General features: G+C 35.1%; 1 protein-coding gene across 12 annotated transcripts in view; it reads right to left on the reverse strand.

Moving 5' to 3' along the window:
• Positions 1-25,829, reverse strand: part of LAMA2 (laminin subunit alpha 2) — a 471,875-nt gene that overhangs the window by 132,127 nt on the left and 313,919 nt on the right. For 11 of the 12 annotated variants that reach the window (XM_039324668.1, XM_039324648.1, XM_039324659.1 and 8 more), the window contains 5 exons: positions 14,752-14,869; positions 13,893-14,027; positions 12,370-12,494; positions 4,923-5,009; positions 3,696-3,889 (listed from right to left, as the gene is read on the reverse strand). In XM_039324668.1, coding sequence (XP_039180602.1) covers positions 3,696-3,889; positions 4,923-5,009; positions 12,370-12,494; positions 13,893-14,027; positions 14,752-14,869 — 659 coding nt within the window. The remainder of the gene's footprint in view (positions 1-3,695; positions 3,890-4,922; positions 5,010-12,369; positions 12,495-13,892; positions 14,028-14,751; positions 14,870-25,829) is intronic. The other variant, XM_039324684.1, reaches the window with a different exon arrangement.

Here is a 25,829-nt window from a genome sequence, read left to right on the forward strand (position 1 = left end):
ACAACGGTACCTTTCAACTGCAGAACTAGATAAAACAGCAAAGCAAATCACTAGAGGAGAGGCAAATTGATTTAATGAAACAAGAAGGCAATTGGGGATTGTACAAGGAGGCACTGAGAAGTTATTTTTTCAGTTATTTCTTTTCCTTCTTTTTGCCTTGCACTCCACTCTCTCCATCCAGTGATTTGTTTCCTTGAACTGAAATACACTATGATTGCTTAAGCAAGAAGGCAATACTTTCTACTTTATATATACATATCCCAAAAATCTGTTAGTGATCTAAGTGTTCTTATGTTCCCTGTATCACTCAAAGAGAAACTATGTTTCCATGTCTAATATAAAGATTTACACCAAGCTTGAATTTTACATAACATCTACTTGCTGGTCAAGGAATGATGCAGTTTTGTTAGGTAGATGTTCAGGAACTATTAATGAAATAAATAACAGAAAGGCTTAGATTTTGGGGAGAAAAGGGAATAATTTGTTGTATTAAATCAGCAAACAGTAACACACTATGAGATGTCCTGGTTTTACTTTTTTTTTCTATTTAAGCTCAAGGCAGTAGACAATAAATACTATAAAAAGGGATACAAATGAAAATCAACTTAATTCAGCATGATAAAAATCCCGAATTGCTTATAAAGACATGAAAATACTCTAAATTAACAAATAACTGTTTCTTGTTATGTGGTCTATGAACATTAGCATGAATTAATAACTCTAGGTTGAAAATTGAGTTGAAAAGAGGAGACACATTATTGTCTCTTCTTTAATAAAAGAGACAAGGTGCAGTTACTCAAAGACTGGATTAAACTGGAGCAATGGAAATATTACAAAATGATAATTATATAATTTATACATGACTAAATATCACCCGAGTTTAGTCTATAAAACTGTCAGTAAGAATTAGTGTTCACTGCTAACAAATACAGCATTATAACCAAGATGATTACAGTTATTCATGGAGAAAAGCAAAAAACATGCAGCATTTCAGTAAGGCATTAATTGGAGGCACACTGGATGAAATTAAGTATTTTCTAAGCAGATGATTGCTTGAGACCCCTTTTCTCTTCCTCAAATTCTACAAAGTTTGCTTTGAAGAAGGTTTTGAGGTCTTGCAGAAGGATTCAAAAGCAATACAAGAGTTGTCCCCTTCCAGCCTTTATGGTTGGAACACATGTTGTTCTTAAAACAAAGAACAGTTCAAGCCTACTTTAAAGGTGAATTTACTTGAGCTAAAGCAGGGGTGTCAAACTGCCGGCCCACGGGCCGGATGCATCATGTGGAAGCCACACCCACTCCAGCTCTGTGAAGGGGAAAAAAGGTCACGATATGTCACGTGACATGGCGAGTTTGACACCCCTGAGCTAAAGCATGCTTGCAGTATGGAGACGACTGGTGCATTAGAGAGCTGGGCAGTATCATAACTGTTTCTTTTGGTAGGCTTGGATATATTGTTGATAGGTTAGATTGCCTGCCTGCCTGCCTGCCTGCCTGCCTGGCTATCTATCTATCTATCTATCTATCTATCTATCTATCTATCTATCTATCTATCTATCTAATCTTAAAATACCATGTATGCATCTATTTTACAGAAGCTAATATAACACCACGAGTTTAAATGCAGCAGAAAGTTAACAATCATTTTTCTATTTAAAAAGTTGCAAGCTTGTCTATATAATCAATATATATGACTTCAGACAAATGTTCACCTGTGAAGCAGGTGGAATGTAAGGATGGCAAAGAATAGAAGCCTTGATCAGCTGCCTTAGCAAAATAAATTTCTGCCTTCTTTGGCAATTGATTACTGGTATTACAATTTACAGTTTTGTTTACGTACTTTTAATAATGCATGCAATATTTTCTCTCTCACACACACACACAGAATGCTGGAAATCAGGATTTTCAAAGTTGCTCTTTTAGTGTTAATAGTAGGCATGCTTGATAGAGGTAGTCCTTGACTTAAAACCATTTGTTCAGCGACCATTTACGATGGCACTAAAAAAAGTGAATTAGAACTGTTCTTCACAGTTATGATCATTGTAGCATCCCCATGTTCACGGGATCAAAATTTGGGCACTTGGCAACTGGCACATATTTATGATGGTTGCAGCATCCTGGGGTCATGTGATCACTATCTGTGGCTTTCCCAGCTGGTTTTCAACGAGCAAAGTCAATGGGAGAAGCCAGGTTCAAGTAATAACTGTGGTGATTTGCTTAACAGTCACCGCCAAAAAGGTCATAAAATGGGGCCTGATTCACTTAACAACTGCCTTGCTTAGCAACAGAAATGTGATCATAAGTTGAGAACCATCTGTACTCCAAAATTTGCCTAATTCCGATCTGTAATATTTTTATGACTGAATCCACCCTACCATAATCCTGTTTTGTTGAGAAAAATATTCTGGAATTTTAAACTGGAGCTCTAAAGAGCCTACTTTTCACCAGAACCTTAACTGCTTTTTATTGCTTTAAAAATTGTTATATTTAACTTTTAATTGAAACCAGTTAAAATTATTCCATATTATGATATGAGTGAAAAGGGAATATGGTTTGTTTAATGTTAAATAAAATTAAAACTGCCAAAATTTTTCAAATTTACCAAATCTCAATTTTCCATTTGAAATCTTGCACAACGCTTTCTAAGCTTTGATGTTTTTGTGAGACTTTAACAATTAAAAATGCATATTTTATCCACCATTACAGCAGCCTTGAGGTTAAAATATGGTTTACCTTTTCCACAAGGAGTTTGCTCTCTAGTTATGATTAAGTTTTTCCAGCTATTATTTCAAGCAAATATTTGCTTAATTGGGAAGCATGTCAGCTTATTAAGAATATTTTATATGTCAAAAAAGGGAATTAAATTCACATGACTGATCATTTTCTTGCCCATCCAATATATTTTAATTTCATTTTGATAGGTTCAAGTGTAGAAATTAAACAAGAATTTAATAATGAGCTAAGGACAAAAAGCAGGAACAGTGTATCATTGCATACAGTAGCTACAAGAACTTATGCAATATTAAAAGAAAAGCAATGTATAAGAAGTAAAAAAAAGACTATTAACAGTTTCATTGCTGAATTGGATTAAGACTATCTAAAACTAACTTTGAGAAGAAAATTGGGAAGAACTTTCTTTGGGAAGAAATATTTTTTTGACTTTAAGTAAATACAATCTTCCCCCCACCCCAGAACAATAAAACACAGCTAGTCATTTGTTCAGTGTTAAGGAGTGCACATAAAAATCAAATAGTGCAAATTATCTGTCAAAGAATTTGAGAACAGGATGGGAAAAACTGAAAAGGGAATATGGTTTGTTTAATGTTAAATAAAATTAAAACTGCCAAAATTTTTCAAATTTACCAAATCTCAATTTTCCATTTGAAATCTTGCACAACGCTTTCTAAGCTTTGATGTTTTTGTGAGACTTTAACAATTAAAAATGCCATTTTTATTGTTATTTTTGACACCTACATCATTTATTGAATCTTCTTAGATTATCAGTGACTTAGGAAACCATTGAACTAAGAAGACCAGCTGAATTTACTGTAACAAAGCTCATACTGTATATGTTCAAACCATATTAGAAGCCTACGGCACTGTTATAACTTATCTCAGAAAGATTTTTACACTTGAAGAATAAATCAAGCTACCAAATTTCCAGACCTACTGTTAATGTATATTAATGTACATACAAACACATGCTATTCCTTCACGAGCATGCCAGGGTTCACATCCTGCACACTTCCAGCCAGTAGATCCAGGCTTGCACACACATCGTCCAGAGAGAGGATCACAAGGAACAGGCAGTGAACCATATGGATGACACTCACATAGCTGACAAGATCCACCAGGAATTTTGGGATTCCCAGTGTATCCAGGAGAACATCTAGAGATTGAAAAATGTGGTAAAAAGCAACTTTAGAATTCCAGTGCAAAAGGCTTTCTATGAATGAGTCAAGATATACTCATGATTAATTCTGTTATTCACAATTTTACACGTTTGCATTGAACACAGTTTTAAACAAAAGAGTTCTTTGAATATAGAAATGTAAGTTAAAATCAATGCAGTTTTCTACGTTATCCTGAAGAATAATTGCATCACAATTCATGTACATGCAATTTACAACACATAAAACATTATGCATTCTGACCAGAGGAGTATTTTTACTCCCTATTCAGCAGCACATGATAAAAGCCAATCTAGTATATGCACCAACTATTCCATAGCTTATGTTCTATGCATTTTACAACTAGGTTTTTCACATTCTGTAGATTCTTAATATGCATTTGCTTAATTTTCTTCTTGAAATTTCTATACAAGTATTTTTTTAATCAATTTATTATAATTTTCAACTTTTTTCCTCTCCAAGGACAATTATTGTTTCTCTTCTATGAATTTTCTTCTATTGCTATTGTCTTTTTTATTTACAATACATTAAACATTTAATTTTACTGTTCACACTATTGAGAAATTGTGCTTTACAAACAATATGCTTATGGAGGCAAAGTGGACATGTTGGCTTTTGCATTGTTTAGTTATGGAGCATAAAGTGAGTGCTTTCTATTATTTAATAGAAAGTTATGAAGGAAGTATCAGAGAAATGCCATGAAGTCTTCACATAATCAAATAGCTCTGCCCATTGAAATATGTATTACATCCTAGAAATCAAATGGCTCATTAGATCATAAAATGACTGCTAATATCTTGCACATAATTTATCACTTTAGAGTTACAGCATCAATTATGAGATTAAAAACATATTCCTTTCATTATAATTGCTAATGGATAAAAGTTTGTGGAATGGCTTTTAATTAGACTAACACATACTGGAGATATCCTTATTTGCACATCTGTTGATTCTAGAACTGGCCTGTTTTGTAACAATTTCATTTTGATTCTTTTAAATATCTCACCTTACCTTTCACAGTACTGTCCTTCATATCCAGGTGGGCAAGCTGTACATCGGTAATCATTAACTCCTTCAATAATACACGAGGGACTGAAACTTGTGTATAAACAAAATAACACAGTTAACTCTTTCCTTTACTGAAAACATATTAGCTTCAAAGAAGAGCTTCACACAGATTTTGAACCTCTGCTCCTCTAAGTCATGCCATCATTTAAATTGTTTTATTTCTAAAATAACTTACATATATGCAGATGTCACATAACCTGCATCATGCGGAAGCATTATAATGCTTCTAGAAAAACAACGTTCACGATTTTAGAAATTAAAGAGCCATGAAACTAGGAGATCTTAAATCTATTTGCATATTGTCTTGGAAGACATAATTTGAAAGGGAGTATATCCAACTCCATTTATTAGTTTTGAATCAGAGGGTTCAGTAGATAAACACATATGAAGCTGAAATATTCTTGTCACAGTTCAGCATTGCATTTTTTGACTTTCTCTTCTCTCAGATCAACTTACAAGAACAGGATTGCAAGAAACCTAGCTAAAGAAATGTATATTCTATACTGATAACACTTCTTCATCTAACTATATTATGCATATAACAATTCATATTGCATAAACTCTAAGAAGAAAGTGGGAATATAAATATAAACTTAACTAACAGTAATATAATGTGATCTCTCCCCTGATGAATTCTCAGTATGTATTTTGTTATCAGTGGTGGTAAAAATATTGCATTTCCTTTAAAATGCTAAGATAAAATTTCTCCTTGAATGATAATACTTTGAAATATCCTTTTCTGGTGTATAATATTTGTTAGGAATTCTTAAATTCTAGATCAACAGATAGTTACTATTAGACTTTGGAATTAAAAAAAAAACCAATTAGGTCGTGATAGTAAATTGAGGACAGAGGTTTTGATACTATTGCTAACTAGCTTCCTATGGCTCTCGCCTCTTGATTTTCTCATTTTATTTTGGGCTTGAAAAAAAGAATGTACAGTACATACATTTTGTCACCTAGCAAGTAAATACATGGATTGTAAGCATAAAAATATTATTTCCATAGGGATTACAAAAAAAACCCCATGATTTTCAGGATACCACTTTCATTTGGAATTCAATTTATTTTTTGGAGACAAGATTGTGAGAAGTTAGGAAAAGAAAAGAAAAGAAAAGAAAAGAAAAAAGCCCTCCAGTATACTAGCACAGCTTGGGAACCTATTTCACTTTTTGACAGTGGAACCAAGTATTACAAATAGTTCATGTTAGATTTGGAAAGAGGATTGGAAGTTAATTTCATCTCTCCTTCTAGTTTACTTTATCATCTAGATGGCAAAAGATATGGTAGCCAGTTCATTTCTGTCTTCATAGAAATCATCTTTTCAGTATCCAATATTATAAGATCGAGGATAAAACACAACACATGCACTTACATCACACATACAGTAGATCTCATGCACAACTACTGCTCACAGCAGCAATAGGGACAGCTGCTTTGCAAGCAAAGCAAACAAGTTCTTTCTTTCCCCCTCTTTTTTTTTTTCTATTTCGACCCTTCCATTCCACTGTATGTTTTAGGACATAGAAATATCAATGTGAGTACTCAGGCAAATCCTGCATTTAATTCCCAGGACATTATACAAAATTAAGCCAGTTTTATATTAATTTAGGGGGATAATTATCAATCTGCTCTAAAAACTGGAATTGCTGGACTGATTTATTGGTAACTCTCTGAACAGGCAGAAAACTAATTTGGCCAGAGCATGAAGATGATATTCTATGTTCAGTCCTGGAGCAAAAAATGTGCTGCAATCTTCAGGGTTATTTTATCTTCATTGGTAATACTATATTTATTTATTATACAGAGATGACATGTAGATGTTGCCCTTTAAATTTTATTGTGTAAATCTAGTGAACCCGAGGTAGACTTGAACCAGATGTATTGAGATTAAAACTCCCAGTATTCCTATCCAGCACATGCAAGTTTGAAATAAGTAGATTCATATAAAAACAAAGCTGATAAACTTAATTCTTCCCTATCCCAAGCTTTTCCTATCAAAAATTCATATAAAAATGTAAAAATGCATCAGAGTATCTTTGAAATTAGAGGGAGCTTTGAAAGGGCAGAATTCTTTCTGCTTGCTAAACTACTTTTCTGAACAATAACATATAAATATAATAGCATTCCTATGTGGTTTGTTAGAAGGGGTCTAACAATAATGGCTGCTATGATATTGATAAAATGATAATGGTAGGGCAGTATGATAATGAGAGAAAGCTCAATCTTTAATAGCGGTGATCTAATATGTGAGTCAAGAGACACAGGAAAAATTCAACCGATGGAAAGATGTGCCATTATGTTTGCAATGATTTGTACAGAAAATGCTGATCCAGATTAACACAAAAGGAACACTGTGGCATTTGAACCCCATACAAAAACATTTGTTTTCCTACGGTAAGAGCCAGCATCCTCCTCCACCTTGCTTATAATGCATTAAATCAATAGTGCTTGAATGAGTAATAAAATTATGCAGTTGCAAAAAAGGTAAAGAGATTGATCACTCACAAACTCATTATCATCACACTTTCAGTTCACTAAAAATAGACCCACACAAACCAAGTCGTATTCTCCAGAACTGAATTGTTTTTATGTTATGTTACACACTGAAAACTGAATGTCAGATGAAGAAGTAGGAAAGCATTTAAGATTTTTAAAGATGTAAACTATCACTAATTTTTAGGACCCTGGCCTTTGGGGAGGGAGTTAAAGCAGAAAAGCAGACTATACTGGACCTCACTGTTTCATAACAATCTACCACACACCAAATCTGAATACAGACAAATAAGAATCACCATGCTAGATCAGAGTGATCACTTACTATATATCTTTCAGTCCTCTATTTTGATTAGTGGTCACCCAGATACTATGATATGTTCATAAGCAAACTATGAGCACAGCAGAATCCTTCTAGTTATATTTCCTGTTAACTGGATTTAAGAGGCTTACTGCAGTGGTGGGATTCAAATATGTGAACAACCGGTTCTCTGTGTGGATACCGCTTCCAGAAGTCCATTCTGGGCCTGGGCAACAAAAAAATAGCTACCGGTTCTGCCGAAGTGGTGCGAACCGGCTGAATCCCACCACTGGTTTACTGCCGTTGGAGATAGTATGTGACTACTAGTCACTGATAAGCACTGAGACGTGCCAAGGGTTAAATATAAACCATCCAAGATGCAAAGGACTAAGGAGGATCAAGATTATCTGATTTGAAATTGTATTTGGAATATAGACCATAGAAAAATAGGATTGGAAGGGATCTTGGATGTCTTCTAGTCCAGCACCCCGCTTGAGCAGGAGACCGTACACCATTCCAGACAAATGGCTGCCCAGTCTTTTCTTGAAAACCTCCAGTGATGGAGCACCCACAAGTTCCAGAAGTAAGCTGTTCCACTGATTAATTGTTCTCACTATCAGGAAATTTCTCCTTAGTTCTAGGTTGGTTCTCTCTTTAACAATCTTTTTAATTATTTTGCAGTCTGCTGTTTGGTTTGGATGATAGAGTGCTTGCTGCTGAGAATTAAGAATCAGATGGCATGGCTTTCAGAATCAGAATCAGAATCAGATGGCATGACTTTCCACATTACAATAAAGGTTAAGTTTAATAAAGCTTTTAAAAATTACTATATAAGAAGTGAAAAATAGAAATAAACCCAGATTGTGCCTGAAAACACCATTATGGGTCTCAGCACAAGAAGTATTTTATAGAAAAGAAACAGCAAGCAAAGAATGATGATTAACTTATAGAAAGTTTTCAATGGTGAAAAAAGTAAGGTTCTACTTTTATGCAAGAAAAACCAAATGCACAGGGATACCTTGCTCAATAGTAGTAACTGTGAGGGATCTCGGAGTCCTAGTGGACAATCACTTAAATATGAGCCAGCAGTGTGCTGCAGCTGCCAAAAAAGCCAACACTGTGCTGGGCTGCATTAACAGAGGGATAGAATCAACATCTTGTGAAGTATTAATACCACTTTACAATGCCTTGGTAAGGCCACACTTGGAATACTGCATCCAGTTTTGGTCACCATGATGTAAAAAAGATGCTGAGACTCTAGAAAGACTACAGAGAAGAGCAACAAAGATGATTAGGGGACTGGAGGCTAAAACATATAAAGAACAGTTGCTGGAATTGGGTATGTCTAATTTACAAAGAGAAGGACGAGGGGGGACATGATAGCAGTGTTCCAATATCTCAGGGGCTGCCACAAAGAAGAAGAAGTCAAGCAATTCTCCAAGGCGCCTGAAGGCAGGATGAAAACTGATCAAGGAGAGAAGCAACTTAGAACTAAGGAGAAACTTCCTCACAGTTAGAACAATTAACCAATGGAACAACTTGCCTCCAGAAGCGGTAAATGCTCCAACACTGGAAGTTTTTAAGAAGAGACTGGACAGCCATTTGTCCAAAATAGTGTAAGGTTCCTGCCTGAGCAGGGGGTTGGACTCAATGACATCCAAGGTTCCTTCCAACTTTATTATTATTATTAAAGTTGTTAGAAGAACAGCATGGGAAATATAAGATGAAATCAAGAAAGCAATTAACTGAGAGGGATTTAGTTTTCATTGATTTTTATATGCACAATTAAGACAAAGATTTAAGAGAATATTTGTAGTCTAGGTTTAAATCATGGGGTCCTTGGTGCTCTCTGAGCTCTGTGATTTTCTTGCAGACGTTTCATTATCAAACTAGGTAACATCAACAATGCATGATGATGTCACTTAATTTGGTAATGAAATGTTTGCAGAAAACCACTGAGTTCAGACAGCACCAAGGACTCCACAGAAAAATTTAAGATAGATAACCAGACATTTGAAATTGAACAGCATAAGGCAAAACTGAACTATCTACAAAAAATGAACACGTAATTGCCAAAATGTATAAACTTTTGCTGAAATTTGAAACTGAAGAAAAACATGTCAAAAATGTATGATAAAATGGGTTAAGAATTTTGCATATAATATACTGATGGAACAATGGAAAAATATGTGGCTGAAACGATTGAAATGTAATTTTAATATAATTTAAAACATTTTTAAATAAAGGGACGTACTATGAGTATGTAACTCTTGAAAAATTATCCGGAATGTATAAAGCAGGGGTCCCCAACCCCCGGTCCATGGACTGGTACAGGGCCGCGTTATATCTGCAACCGGGCCATACAAACAAGCAAAGCCCCATCTGCGGGATGCAGGCAGCAAAACCACACATTCTCCAATCCACAGAAAAACCTCTCTCTGTGGAACTGGTCCCTGGTACCCAAAAGATTGGGGGCCTCTGGTATAAAGGTACTTCATATCTATGCTATAATTGTAGACAACAGTAAGGGTCATTTTATTGTGCCTAGTGGATTTGAAAAAGAAGCAGAAGATTTTACGTTCTAATAGATACCATAATACAAAGAATTTTCAAGATCAACATTCAAATGATTGAAACAAGAACTTTTCTTGCTGGGACTAATGGATAAACAATTAGATAAGAGCCATGGAAATTTATTTGTACATATGGTTACTGCTGTGAGACTATTATATGCACAAATGTGGAAAGATTCTGAAACAATTACAATGGAGGAATGATTGGTGAAGAAGATAAAATTAGTAGAAATGACAAAATGGATTTGTCTAATTAGGGAAAAGACAATATCTCATTTATTAGTGATTGGCAATACCCTATAGACTTTTTGCGGAAGAAAAAAATGAAGAGTAAAATATAGAAAGAAGGAAATATTATGTAATCTGGAGGCAGAGAGTAAAATGTATTTATTACTACTGTTAAAAAGATTGGAAACTTCTTTGTAATCTTTTCTTTCTATTTTCTTTTTCTTCTTTTCTTATCTGTTCATTATTTTTCTTTATTTTCTTTTTTTCCTAAAATGTGTACTGTTTTTCTCATTAAAATTTCTACATATATTTCAATCATACACACATACACACAGCATTGAGAGCTTTATTCTTTTTAACTTTATCTAATCTGTATAATAAAACTAATTGCACAATTACAAGAACTGCTGTAAAATATATTTATGAACTCCATGCACAAAGTGTTTCCTTTTATCAGTTTTAATTATGCTATCACTCAGCTTCATTGTATATTCCTGGGATCTAGAATTAACTTCTACTATACTGTGCATAATTTGTTAACTTTGATCCTGTCCCCTTTACCTATCATTTGTCATAACAAGAAAAGTCCAAATATATTTTTTTCTACTGCCTCTGAATTATTTTAGTTTTTATTTTCTGCATATGCTCCAATTTCTACAATATCTTCTAAAGGTTTGATGACCCAGAAACATAGTTATAATTTCATTTAAATTTGTTATAGATTCACCAATAATTAGAAAACAAACAAAAAAAATAGAAAAAATGTTTCTATTGCATTTTTAGTGCTTAAAAAGCATGTGTCTCATCTAAATATAGAGTGTTGCAAGCTTGAGACAGACATGCATACAGAGCTTAATTAGCTGTCTTTCATTTGAAAAAACATATGGACTAGTATGCCACTGGGTAGTTAAATCTGTGTGAGGAGATGTGCATGAAGTATCGGTGTTGTCTGCACAAATGCACACGCAGCATGAAGAACTGATCCAATGGTGAAATATTCAGTATTGCAAAAGATGGAAAACAACATTGTGTGTCTTTTATATAAATAATCTGATACAAGATATAAATAGGATGAGAAAAAAATCAACTTCTTAACATGAAATTAACACTATTTTAAGCTGCAATTGCAAAAGAATAATGGGATGAGAGAATCATTAGCATGACATACTCAGATAAATTGATTCAGCATGATAATAATGCCTTTAACTTATATGACCATTCACAAGTTGTCCCAGACCAATGTAACATTAAATAAGGATTCAATACATTACTAAATTATCTGCATGGCACTGCAATATTTTTATCGCAGCACAAAATATGAGCAGAAACTTCCCTACAGCTCCCTTGTGACTGCATTGAACTTGAGAGCTGTATTGTAGCTTCACTTATGAGTATAATTTTTATAATGTTCATTATCCACTATCACATTGCTACTCTTTATAGATTCCTAAATAGCTAACTAGCCTAGAAGCCATTTCTGAGTGAGACAATTTAGCAGAAGTAGTGTAGTCACTCCTCAGTGTGATATGATAGGCAGGATTTTACTGAGGAATCCAAGAGAATATTAGACTAAAGACAAAAGAGTCAATGTAATATCATGGCTATGGTGTTGCACTCAGACAATGTCCATTCTCAAGCACTGAAGCTCCCTGAGTAATCTTGGAGTGACTCTCTCAGCCCAATTTACTTCACAGTTTGTTGGAGTAAAATGAGAAATGTTAATATATAAGCCCCTTGAACTCCCATGGAAAGGTAGAATACAAACAAAAGGACATAAGTAATCCCTACTTACTTGTTGCTTGATATGGTCAAAGGGCAGGCACAAGGCTGACAGTCATTGGGATTTCCTCTAACGATCCCATAGAACCCAAGGGCACATCTTTCACAGTGGTCCCCATAGGTGTTGTGACGACAGTTCTGTAGAGAGAAGCAGAGAAGAGATAATTCTAGCTCTACTACAAAGTCATAGCTATGACTTATATGAGCCGAGGTGGCGCAGCAGTTAGGGTGCAGTACTGCAGGCCACTTTAGCTGACTGTGTTCAGCAGGTCAGCGGTTCAAATCTCACCAGCTCAAGATTGACTCAGCCTTCCATCCTTCCAGGGTAGGTAAAATGAGGACCCAGATTGTTGGGGGCAATGTAAATATATATATACATTGCTTACTGGTGTACACCGCTTAGAGAGTACTTGCACTTAAAGCGGTATATAAGTCTCATAAATAAATAAATAAATAAATGGGTGATAACAGAATAGAATGGAATAACAGAGTTGGAAGGGACCTTGGAGGTCTTCTAGTCCAATCCCTTGCTCAGGCAGGAAACCCTATACCATTTTAGACAAATGGTTGTCCAGTCTCTTCTTAAAAACTTCCAGTGTTGGAGCATTCACAACTTCTGGAGGTAGGTTGTTCCACTGATTAATTGTTCTAACTGTCAGGAAATTTCTTCTTAGTTCTAGGTTGCTTCTCTCCTTGATTAGTTTCCATTAATTGCCCTCAGGTGCTTTGGAAAATAGCTTGACTCCCTCTTCGTGGCAACCCCTGAGATATTGGAAGACTGCTATCATGTCACCCTTAGTCCTTCTCTTCATTAGACATGCCCAGCTCCAGCAACTGTTCTTTATATGTTTTAGCTTCCAGTCCCCTAATCATCTTTGTTGCTCTTTTCTGTACTCTTTCTAGAGACTCAACCTCTTTTTTTACATCGAGGTGACCAAACTGGATGCAATATTCCAAGGGTGGCTTTACCAAGGCATTATAAAATGGTATTAACACTTCATGTGATTTTGATTCTATCCCTCTGTTAATGTATCCTAGAACTGTGTTGGGGTTTTTTGGCAGCTGCACCACACTGCTGGCTCATATTTAAGTGTTTGTCCACTAGAATTCCAAGATCCCTCTCACAGTTACTACTATTGAGCAAGGTACCACCTATACTATACCTGTGCATTTGGTTTTTCTTGCCTAAATTTTTCACCATTGAATTTCATTTTGTTAGATAGCAGACATTAAACACTGCCATCATGGAAATGAAAGCAATCAACTTGGGGAGCAATTACATGTTTTTATTTTATTTTCCACTACAGAAATGTACCGCTACGGTTAAGTCAGTACTTATTTTCTGAGCATAATGTGAATGACTTCAAAGAAACTAGCTAGTATTTTAGTAAATCTTACAATTAAAATCAATTTTAAAACTGACATTAAAAACTGTATTGTCCAATAATTCTTGATGACTTCAGCTGTAAAGATGTTTTCAGAATGTGGAAAATAGGAATAGAATAAATCATCTTTAAAAAAGCATACTTTTTATACCTGACAAATTGAGGTTTCAGGGTCACACATTTCACTATGCCCGTGGCATGAACAAGGGACACAGGCTCCTAGGGCAGGACCTGGCCTTCTGCCAGTATATGGAGAAGCAAGTCTATAAAAACCTGGGGAACAGGCCTGCAAGAAAAGAAAAGAAAAACAAACACAGTCCATAATATTCTTCAGCTCCATTTCTTTTATTGGACAACTTCTTCCTCCCTTCCACCCAATATCTCTGATATATATACAAAGTACAGGACACCTTAGGTCAGTGTTTCCCAAGCTTGACAATTTTAAGGCATGTGGACTTCAACTCCCAGAATTCCACAGCCAGCAATGCTGGCTGTGGAATTCTGGGAGTTGAAGTCTACATGCCTTAAAATTGTCAAGTTTGGGAAACACTGCCTTAGGTCTATCAGATTATATAATTTTTCAGAATTTTCCAATCCTTCTGAGCAATTTTTCCTTTCAGAATTTTCCTTCATTGCAATTCTTCACTGATATGGGAAAAAAATGGAAGGTAGAAAGCCACTCAGATGTTGCGAGCAATGAAACAGAAAGCAATCTGGTTTAGATTCAGAATTCTAATTGCTAAATCAAAACTCATAAGATAAATAATAATAAAAGCATGGGAGGATGTATACCTATATATTAAAGGTGATTTTATATACATATTCCTATAGTATAGATTATTATATTATCATTTACAATAACCCAAAATATAAATAATGCATAATAATCTATTGCATACAAAAATAATTCATGTATGGAATTCAAACATTATATTGTAGATTATATCCTATCCATTCAAATATAATTCATAAGCACTTTGAGATAAACTTATAGGCACGAGATATACTACCTCACATGAGAAACCAAAATGGCCCACAGGACAGTTACATTGTTCAATCAATTGGGCGCTTGGAGTTCTTCTTGATACATTTCCTGTGCTTGCAACTTCCAGGCTAATCTCAGAAATTCTGGCAGAAGAAAATAGAATGAAAAAAAAAAAGGCAAATTGAACTGATCAGATTAAATTTTACTTGGCTTGGTAGACAAAAGAACACTTACACACAATCTTTGGGCATTATTTAGGAAGGAAAAAAGAAAAAATATGTTAGTTTGCCTCATCTTTAAATTCATTTTTGTCATTATTGGCCTGGACTAGTAGAGTTAATGTAAAAATATACTTACTCAGTTTAACTTTGATTTAATTTATTTTAGAACCCAAATACCAGCTTTCTGAAGGCAGAATTAAAAAACCCAAGAAGTTCTACAGACTTCAATATGACTTATAAAAGATGTTAGCCAGTACCTGTACATTGTCTATTCATTGTGACTATACTGAATATGTTTCAACATATATAAAGTTATCAAATATAAATTGGAGGCAGGGGATGAAGGCAGAGGGATTTTCTTTCCTTGTTGTTGTTGTTAATTGCGAAGTCATGTCCAACCCATCGTGACTCCATGGACAACGTTCCTCCAGGCCTTCCTGTCTTCTGGAGTCCATTTAAGCTCACGCCTACTGCTTCAGTGACTCCATCCAGCCACCTCATTCTCTGTTGTCCCCTTCTTCTATTGTCCTCAATCTTTCCCAGCATTAGGCTCTTCTCCAGTGAGTCTTTCCTTCTCATTAGGTGGCCGAAGTACTTGAGTTTCAACTTCAGGATCTGGCCTTCTAAAGAGAAGTCAGGGTTGATCTTTTCTAGGACTGATTGGTTTGATCGCCTTGCAGTCCAGGGGACTTGCAGGAGTCTCCTCCAGCACCATAGTTCAAAGGCCTCAATTCTTTTGCGCTCAGTCTTTCTTATGGTCCAATTTTCACAGCCATACATTGCAACTGGGAAAACCATGGCCTTGACTATACATACTTTAGTTAGTAGGGTTATGTCTCTGCTTTTTAGTATGCTGTCTAGGTTTGCCATAGCTTTTAGTTTTGCCATAGCTTTTCTTTCTTTAGGTGCTACCTTCCTGGAGGTCTGTCAATGATCCACCTTTTATTTTGTAAGAGGAGTATGTGATATTTGCCTAGATGAAAATCTGTTAAACTTTGCACTAATCTGTCATTGGCTTGTCCTCTTTGTAGGCTGATTATCCTTGGTTAGTTGTTGCACTCAAGCAATCTCATGTGGAGATAGGATACCCCTTTTTCCAATTTTGGAAGGAGAAGGAAAAGGGAGGCATTAGGGCAGAAGAGGCAAAATGGATGGATATACTGAAAAGCAGCTTTGGAAGCAACAATTCACAGACATACTGTATAAAACAAATGGAGAAAAGAGATATCTCAATATCTTTGCACTGTTCTTTACCAGACGTTCTGGTAGTTTTGTTACAGCAGCAATACTTGGAAACAAGAGAAATAGTCCATTTGCAGCACAACAAGCAGAAAAGACAGATGTAGCTTCTAATAAAGCTGTTTTTATTTTTATTTGTAAAGCAAGTGGTTCTCATGGCTAGCAAGACTTGACTGCTGTCTGGAACATCTTTAGTGGATTTTAGTTTGAACTCTGACACCCGATCAATATCAGGAATCTGGAATTAATTAATAGTAAAATAGAACCCATAGTTCCAGTTCAGCTAGATTAATTGTATTAGTCTGTTCTCTTGGAAAAAGAAAAAAAAAACCCAACCTCCAGCCATTTAATGTAAGAAATGTTTCAGTGTTCAATCCTAAAATGTAAAAAGGGGAACAACAAAATTAACACAGCAGGAGAAAAATGTTTAGCTTTGGCTTTTTAATGGCAGTTTCTGAATCACTCACTGTAATACTGTTGCTTTCATGCAGAAACATGATTAGTGCTGCTGCTAAATTACATAGCTAATATGGTGCGCTGCTGGAATTAAGCTATTTTTACACTTGAAGCTACTGTCAGCATGATGTTTTCTTATAATGTTTTGCTGCAATATATCAATGATCTGCAAGTCTGCATTTATAAACATTTCAGAAATCCCACTTTTATATGTCCTAGAATTAATGTGTGAATAGTCAGTTTCATTATTGGCCCATGCACTGTTTCTTGCTTCAAGACCTGTTCTTGACCATCAGTGTGGATGTCACACAATATGCTGAAAATGCTCTGTGGCAGGGTTAAGCTACTGTATTTTGTAACCACTAGGTGCTTCGGTCTCTAGGTCCCATAACTCTAGGTATTGTCATAGCAGCTTCAGTTTATGAAACTGAAATCAGAATATCTGGGTTCAACTGACTTCCTGTTTAGCCACAGAGAAGCACACATATTAAGTATTTGTGGGCTTAGTTTTAAATCACTCAGTCTAAACAATGTATTGGAATTGACACTGTAAGGAATCAATGGCAATAATGCTAATGAAATAGTCAGATACTTGATCCACATTGTCTTTCCTATTTATACAATTAATATAAATTTTTTAGGTTTCGAGATGGTGGTGTTCCATCCATGTCAACAGGAAATATTAAACACCAAGCATTTCATCTTTCAAAAATAAGATAGGTGTTGTAACATTGAACCATACTTTTAAACCATTGAATTACATTCAAAAGATAAAACTTTAGAATTTGGAGAGATTTGGAATCATTGCCTAGAGAAAGGGCAATAGAAAGCATAAAGCTGTGAATAAATGTGCCCTAATTACTAATTTCAAATCCTTTTATTTTACAGTAGTATGTCTTTTCTCATATTCTTCTGGATAGATGTTACAAATGTCACACTTTAGAAAATATAAATACAAATCCATGAAGAAAAATGATTAATATATCTCAGATTGTGTGAATTGCAATGCTCCACTATTTACTTTTTAAATAATAACTACTCAATTATATTTTAATTAAATGAAATACTTATTCTCATAGTAAATAATTGATCTATGCAAGTTGTTACTATTAAGATGCACTGATGGCTATTGAATTGGACACTTTAATAAGAATTAGATACATTGGAGGACTTCCAGTGGTTAGCGTCGATGATGGCGGCTACATTGTAGCCGTCCTCCTGGGTCAGCGTGAGAACCGCGGAATACAGCAGTCACCAGCTGTTCCGTGGCTCGAAATCCCCCTCCCGGGCGAAGGGAGGGGGGAGAGAACCACCCAAATAGAGGTAGAGCATCTCAAACCCCCCAGGGATTTTTTTTTGGGGGGGGGGTAGAAAGAGAGCTCCCTCGGAGTTCGGATTGCCTCCGCCTCCCAGCTGTCTTTGTTTCCTCTGGGAACAAAGTGAAACGCCGCTACCATCTCCGCGTTTAAAGGGATAGGGTGAGTGATTTTTTTTATATAAAGCGGACAGAGCTGGATAAAGGATTTGACTTATTGAGTTTTATTTGCTTTTTAGTTTAGGTTGATCTTTTTCTTTTTGTTTTTTTTTGTTTGTGTGGAGAGTGAAAGTAAAATGGCGATTTGAAAGTTTTTTTCGGGAGAAAAAGAAAGTGAGTCAAACGGAATGTTATGGACTATATAGTTTTTTTTTTTTAAACTTTTTCCTCTTTTTCTGAAAGTGGTTTTGTGTTTTTGAAATATCTTTTAAACTCTCCTTTGTTTTTTTTAATTCTTTGAGTATTTTTTTTATAAAGTGGAAATAAGAAAAAAATTTTTTTTAAAAAAAATGGCTTCAAAAAGGCAAGCAGCTTCTACAGTTCCTAAGGTGGCTTCTTCTCCTGCGATCTTACCGGTACAACAACCTAAAGCTACACCACCATCTTCTCCTCCTCTGCCAGTAATATCTGTACAAGATATGAAAGATATAATGGGAAATGCAGTAACTCAAATCAGAGGGGAAATGAAGGAGCTTCTAGATCAGAATAAAACTGAAATTAGAGGGGAAGTGAAGAATCTGTTGAAGCAGAATAACACTATTTTGAGGCAAGATATAGTTATGGCTCTATCAGGACTTGCTTCTGTGGTTGAGAAGCTTGACTCTAGAGTTGAAGAGGTTGCAGACAAGGTTGACATCTTGGAAGATAGGTTTGAAGGCATGGAAAAAAAGATGGAAATTTCACAGGATGACATTGTTATGTCTCAGTACAGAGAAATGGAATATGCCTTAAGAATTAGGGGTCTGAAAGAAGATATGCAGCAAGATTTGAGAGAGATTGTGGTAAATGACTTTGCTGTTATTTTGAATAGGGAGAAAGAGGAAATACGCAGAGAGGTTGAAAAATTATTTAGAGTTAATTCCTGGATTGCAAAACAGAGAAATTTACCAAGAGATGTGGTGGTTTATTTTGGAAAGAGATCTCTGCGCAATGAAATCATACAAGCCTTCTATAATAAGAGATTCCAGTTTGCTGCTCAAGATGTTATTATTTTAAAGGAGATCCCATCTAAAATTCTAAGAAAGAGAAAAGATTTTGCTTTCTTATCTAATGAACTTAAAAAAAGAATGATGCCATTCAGATGGGAGATTCCGATGGGTATTGTTCTGAGCCATGCGGGGACGCGTTATAGACTTAATACAGTCACTAAAGCAAAGGAGTTTTACAGTTCGGTCCTGGGAGCAGGCTCACCATCATCCATGATGCAGAAAGTTCTGGATGGTAAAGAGGTTGAACAGCCGTCTGAAGGACCAGGTGTGATGGCGGTTGGAGAGTTACAGTTGGAGTGGTCCCGACAAGCAGAGATTAAAGAGCAAAGAATGACCTGTGCAGCGCATAGACGCAAGGAAAAGGAACAACAGAGGAAAGAGGCTAAAGAATCTCTTCAAGAAAGTGCTTTGTTGCCGGTGGGAGGAGCAAGACCTAAGAGTTCTGCGGCACATTCTTCAATGGCAGATCTTCAAGCAGCCTTCTCCAGGCTTCTGGTTAAGGGAGATGGTAAAACTCCTGACTTGGAATGTTAACGGCCTTAATTCCCCCCAGAAGAGAAAGAAAATCTTTCATTATTTAAAGCAACATAATAATGATATTATTTGTTTGCAGGAAACACATATTATAGCTAAAGATCAAAAATATTTAGTCAATGCTCGTTTGGGATCTCATTCTGTATCTTCTGCTCCTGGGAAAAAAGGGGGTGTAGTTATTTATGTCAAGCAAAACTTATCAGCCTGTTTGGTAGAATCTGATCCTCAAGGGAGATATGTTATGATTGAAGTTGGTTTATATGGTAAGAAAATACTTATAGTGGGATTGTACGCACCAAACCAACAACAGGAACAATTTTATAGATTGTTACATCAGAAATTATCTTTGTTGGACTATAGATCTGTGATATTAATGGGTGATTGGAATGGTGTGTTAGATACACAAAGAGACAAAAAAGGATCTTCTACTTTTTTTAAACAGGCTAAATTACCTAAAGCTTTTTTTGATTTGAAAGAGGACTGGGAACTACGAGACTACTGGCGTGAACGCAATCAGGAGGAGAGAGACTTTACTTTCTTTTCAGATAGACATCAATCCTTCTCAAGAATTGACTTTTTTTTTTATCACAACTGATTTATATTTTAGGATAAAGAATGTTAAAATTTTTCCTAGGACATTGACGGATCATAGTCCAGTCTGGATGGAGCTGGTTGATGAAAGAGAGAAGAGGAGATCGTGGAGGATGAATGAAAATTTATTTAGACAAGAAAAGAATGTTCAAAAATTAAAGGAGCACTTAAAGGATTATTTTGTTTTAAACATGTATAAGGGAACTTCAGTGTCAATGGTATGGGATGCAGGTAAAGCTTCTATGCGTGGGATTTTGATACAAATGAATAATGCTCATAGACAAAAGCAGATTCAGAAATGTAAGGAATTGGAAGATGAGATTAAATCAAAAGAAAAAATTTTGATTTCAAATCCCACAGATGAAAAGGTTAAAGAATCTATAAAATTGCTTAAAACACAATTTAATATGTTGATGGCTGATCAAACTGCAACTAACTTACTGTATATGAAACAAAATACATTTTGCAATGCTAACAAACCAGGGAGATAGTTGACTTATCAATTAAGAAAGAAACAGAGACAGAGAATTATAGATAAAATAAATTATAATGGTACATTAGTATATCATAAGGATTTGATTAAGAAATCTTTTTTAGATTATTATCAAAAATTATATAAGAGTACTAAAATACAGGTTTTAGACATAGAAAATTATTTAAATGAAGCAAACTTCCCTAAATTAACAGAAGATCAGAAACAAGAAATTAATGGTTTAGTTACTAGAGAGGAAATTGAGACAGTGATTAAAGAATTAAAATTAGGTAAAGCACCGGGTACGGATGGTTTGACATCTATTTATTATAAAACTTTGGTACAAGAGATGATTCAACCTTTAAGAGAGCTTTTTAATAATATATTACAGGGTTTAGAGATTCCCCCGTCATGGGGTAGAGCTTTTATATCTTTAATTCCAAAAGAAGATCAAGATCTCACTTTACCAAAGAATTACAGACCTATATCTCTTTTAAATGTAGATTATAAGATTTTTGCAAAAATTTTGGCTAACAGGCTTATGAGGGTTTTGCATCAGGTTATACATAAGGATCAAACGGGTTTTATAACTGGAAGGTACATGAAGAATAATGTCAGACAAATTATTAATTTATTAGAATATTTAGACAAAAATAATTAAGTTCCTGCAGGATTGATATTTTTAGATGCTGAAAAAGCTTTTGATCAACTGAATTGGCAATTTATGTTAAGTTTAATTGAGAAAATGAATTTTGGAGAAAAATTTTTACGAGCTCTTGGTCTTATTTATCAAAAACAAACGGCACAACTTATTGTTAATGGGGGTTTATCAGAGGTCTTTACAATAGAAAAGGGGACTAGACATGGATGTCCATTGTCACCACTGCTATTTGTTTTAACTTTGGAAATATTGTTGATTAAAATTCGAGAATCACAGGAAATAAAAGGAATAGAAGTTAATAAAAAAGAATATAAATTAAGAGCTTTTGCAGATGACTTGGTGGTCACCCTGTCCCAACCTACTTATTATGTAGTAGAGTTATTACAATTGATATACCAATATGGACGGGTTTCAGGTTTTAAAATTAATAACAATAAGACTAAAATATTATTTAAAAATATGACCATTTTGGATAAGCAGACTTTGGTTAAGTTGACAGATTTTGAGGTTATTGATAAGGTAAAATATTTGGGGGTTATTTTATCTGTTTCTAATGCAAAATTGTACAAAAATAATTATGAAAGGTTATGGGTCAGGATACAAAGAGACTTGAAAAATTGGGAGAAATTGCAATTATCCCTTTTGGGAAGAATTGCGGTGATTAAAATGAATGTTTTGCCAAAGTTTCTTTTTCTGTTTCAAATGATACCTATTTTAAAGAATGAGATTAATTTAAATGAATGGCAGAAAGGTATCAATAAGTTTATTTGGGTGGGGAAAAAACCAAGAGTAAAGCTTAAAATAATACAAGACATCCGTGAGAGAGGTGGACTTAAGGTACTGAATTTGAAATTGTACTATGATGCGGTGGTTTTAACATTAATTAGTGATTGGGTTAATTTAACAAATGTAGAAATACTCCTCTTGGAGGGTTGGGATTTACTTTTTGGATGGCATGCCTATTTAATTTTTAATAAAAAAGTTGATAGGGTTTTTAAATCTCATATTATAAGGATTTCCCTATTTCGGGTTTGGAGGAAATATTACAGAAGTGATTTTAAAATCCCATTATGGGCTGTACCCTGGCATGCGATAGAGGGGATAAGGAGAGGAGTTAAAATGGATGGTGTTTCTTATGCACAATTACTTAGATGGGATGGTAAAAACTGGCAGTTAAAATCTTTGGAAAACCTAGCACAAGAAAATATTACATATTCATGGTTTCAGTATAGACAAATAGTGGATAGATGGAAGTTAAATTGTAATGTGGGTTTACTTAGAGAAGATGAAAACTTTCTTAAACAAGTAAAAGATCAAAGACGAACTCATATGAAGAGAATTTATGGGGTGCTAGTAGAATTGGATTCAGAGGCAGAATTAATTAAAGAATGTATGGTCAAACGGGCACAAAATTTTGGTGAACCAGTTCTACTAGATACCTGGGAAATTATTTGGGTGAGGAATGTCAAATTTACACAAGCCCAGAATTTAAGGGAGAATTTTTATAAAATGTTTTACAGATGGCACCTTGATCCACAAAAAATGTCTCGTATGTATCCTGACTTATAGCCTAAATGTTGGAGATGTGGTTGTTTGGATGCTACTTACTATCATATTTGGTGGTCATGTAAAAATATAAAAGCCTTTTGGATTAAGATATGGTGGAATATTCAAAGAATTTTCAGAAGGAGGGTAAAATTTACCCCACAATTGTTTTTATTAGGTATTGTTACCGACTATGATATTAAAGAGACTGCATTGATGTTAAATTTAATTACAGCCGCAAGGCTGCTAGTAGGGCAATGTTGGAAGAAGGAATCTCTGCCTACTTTGCAAGAGTGGTTTTTTAAAGTTTCTTATTTGGCGGAAATGGCAAAGATTTCGGCTTTCTTGAAGGATCAATCGCAAGAGAAGTATTTTGCGGTATGGAAAAAATGGATAGATTTTATACAACATAAGTTGGATGTTAAAAAATATTATTTAGCTTTTCAATAACTTATATTTAAAATTTAAAATATTTTTTAGATTTTATTCTTTTTTATTTTTATTTTTTATTTTTATTATACTTTCTTTTCTTTTTTTCTTTTTTTCTCTTTCTTTATTCTTTTTTCTTTCAAGTATTATTCTTTTGGTAGTTATGTTTTTTATATACATATTATTGTTAATTATCTTATAACTTGTTTAATTAATGTATTTAGTATTTAGATTAATTTATGGTTTATATTTTCTTTTACATTATTTGAAGAAATTTTAATTAAGCCTATGTTCAGCTCTGGGAAGGTCGGGGGAGGGAATGGGAGGGTTGGGGAGGTTTGGGGATGGGTTGTTTTGTTTTTTTTTTGTAAAATTTTAAAACTTAATAAATATTTACAATAATAAAAAAAAAGAATTAGATACATTTGTAGAAGATAGTGCTACTAAGATTATCAGTTACAACGGCCCTCTGTCATAGAAAATTCCAGTTGCTTGGAGATAATAGCAGAAGAATGCTGTTATACTCATGAGATACTATTTGGCTTCTCATTGACATTTAGTTTCCTGTAAAAATGTTATAAGAATGCTAGATTAGATGGGTTTTCCATTACACTTGAATATGGCTCTTCCTAAATCAGCCCAGAAAGTATGGATGAAATAAGATATACTTAATGCCAATATGGTACATAGGCTATCCATACTAGATTTTGCCAGCAGAAAATATGAATGACCAAAGAAGATTTATGTTTTTAAAAAGAAAATGAGTTCACAAGTACACATGAGTATCCATCATCTATAAAAATAGGAAACTCAAATAAACCTACAGAAGCTTTCACTGCTATTGTTCATTGACTTGGTTCCTATGATCAATAGATGACAAATAACTAATAGCCAGCAAGTGATCTATCCAACAGTAGAGCCATGGAACATTATTAATCATCTTCCATGAACTGTTAAAATTGTGTGATTGTCATCTATAAAAATGAATGAAAGAATCAATGATTGATTGAAAGAACTCACTCATGACTAACATTGAAATTATGAAGAAGACAAACTTTTTTCAATAAAGGATAATATTTGTAGCTCAGGGTTGAAATGAGGGGCCCCTGGTGCTCTGAACCTGCTTGTTTTCTTGCAGAAGTTTCATTACCCAAACTAGGTAACGTCGTTATTGTTAGTAAGGAGTGTGGTTTGCTGACAGTTTACATTCAGTGGCATCCCTGTCAGTGTTGATAAGGGCAGTCTTAGAGTGATTCCTTGGTTGGGCTGTTTGCTTTTGGTTTCTTTGGCAGTTTCTTGATTGGGGTATTGTTTACTTGTTTGTTGGTCTGGTGTTAATCCTGGAGCTAATCTATGCTAATCAGGGTGCTGATTGCTGGTGGAGAGGTGCTTGGGACTTTTTTCATTCTAGAATATGTAAATAAACTTAAATGTCATCAAGGTATTGATTTAACAGCTAACCAGCTTATGTAATGTAAGATTTAAGGCTTTAAGAGCCTTTATATAAAACAGTGGTTCTCAACCTATGGGTCGCGACCCCATTTGGGGTCGATCGACCATTTCATGGAGGTCGCCAAGCAAGGCTGTCCACCATTTTTCCCCCTTTTCCGGCAGGTGCCTTACCTCCCTTGGGCTGGGCCAGCTGGTGGCCCAGCCGGTGGTTGGCCTGCTCCGTCTCTGCCGCTTGCCAGCTACATCTCGGCCGGCGCAGGGGGCGGCACCATGCATGCGCGGTGCTCCCGGGCAGGGAAAGTCCTCAACTTACGACCAATTTAGTCCTCGACTTATGACCGATTTAGTCCTCAACTTACGACTGGTTGGGGTCACGGCATTAAAAAGGTTGAGAACCACTGGTATAAAGGGAAGGCTCCGCTAATGTGTTCTCTCTCTTCCGTTTTCTGCTGTAACTATGGGGTGTTGGATCCTGCTGTATTAGCACGTGTATGTATATTGTTCCTGGTGTATGATATTATAGATAGTGTAAGAGAAACCACCATTTAATATAGACCATTGTTTACTGTGTTTACTCCTGGGTTATCTCATGCAATAAGACTGTGCATGCTCTGACATTAAGTATCTTCACTTAGAAATAAATATGATGCTATTCAGAGATTTTACTCAAAAGTACATGTCAGACTTTGGGCAGGCAATAATATGAGACAGGTGAATACTGAATCAAACCAATTAGTTCTTGGACAGCTGGATACTATCAGAACAGGTTTAAGGGAACAGAAGAAGTGCAGGCTAACTTCCAAGGCAAAAAAGCAAGAAGGAGGTGCAAAATTCATGGCAAGTACATGAGTCACAATTTAAGACAGTAGAAGACAGAAGCTTCATAGTTAAGACAAGGTGCTTTGAACTGATAAGCTAGCTTGGCTGCTAGGACTTTGCTGGTGTGATTTGATCATTATTAATCGAAGCTCAATTTTTAG

This window comes from Crotalus tigris, unplaced genomic scaffold, assembly GCF_016545835.1.
Source record: "Crotalus tigris isolate CLP2741 ecotype Arizona unplaced genomic scaffold, ASM1654583v1 scf7180000017611.44802233496:7321179, whole genome shotgun sequence".
In the NCBI taxonomy this organism is placed as follows: Eukaryota; Metazoa; Chordata; class Lepidosauria; order Squamata; family Viperidae; genus Crotalus; species Crotalus tigris.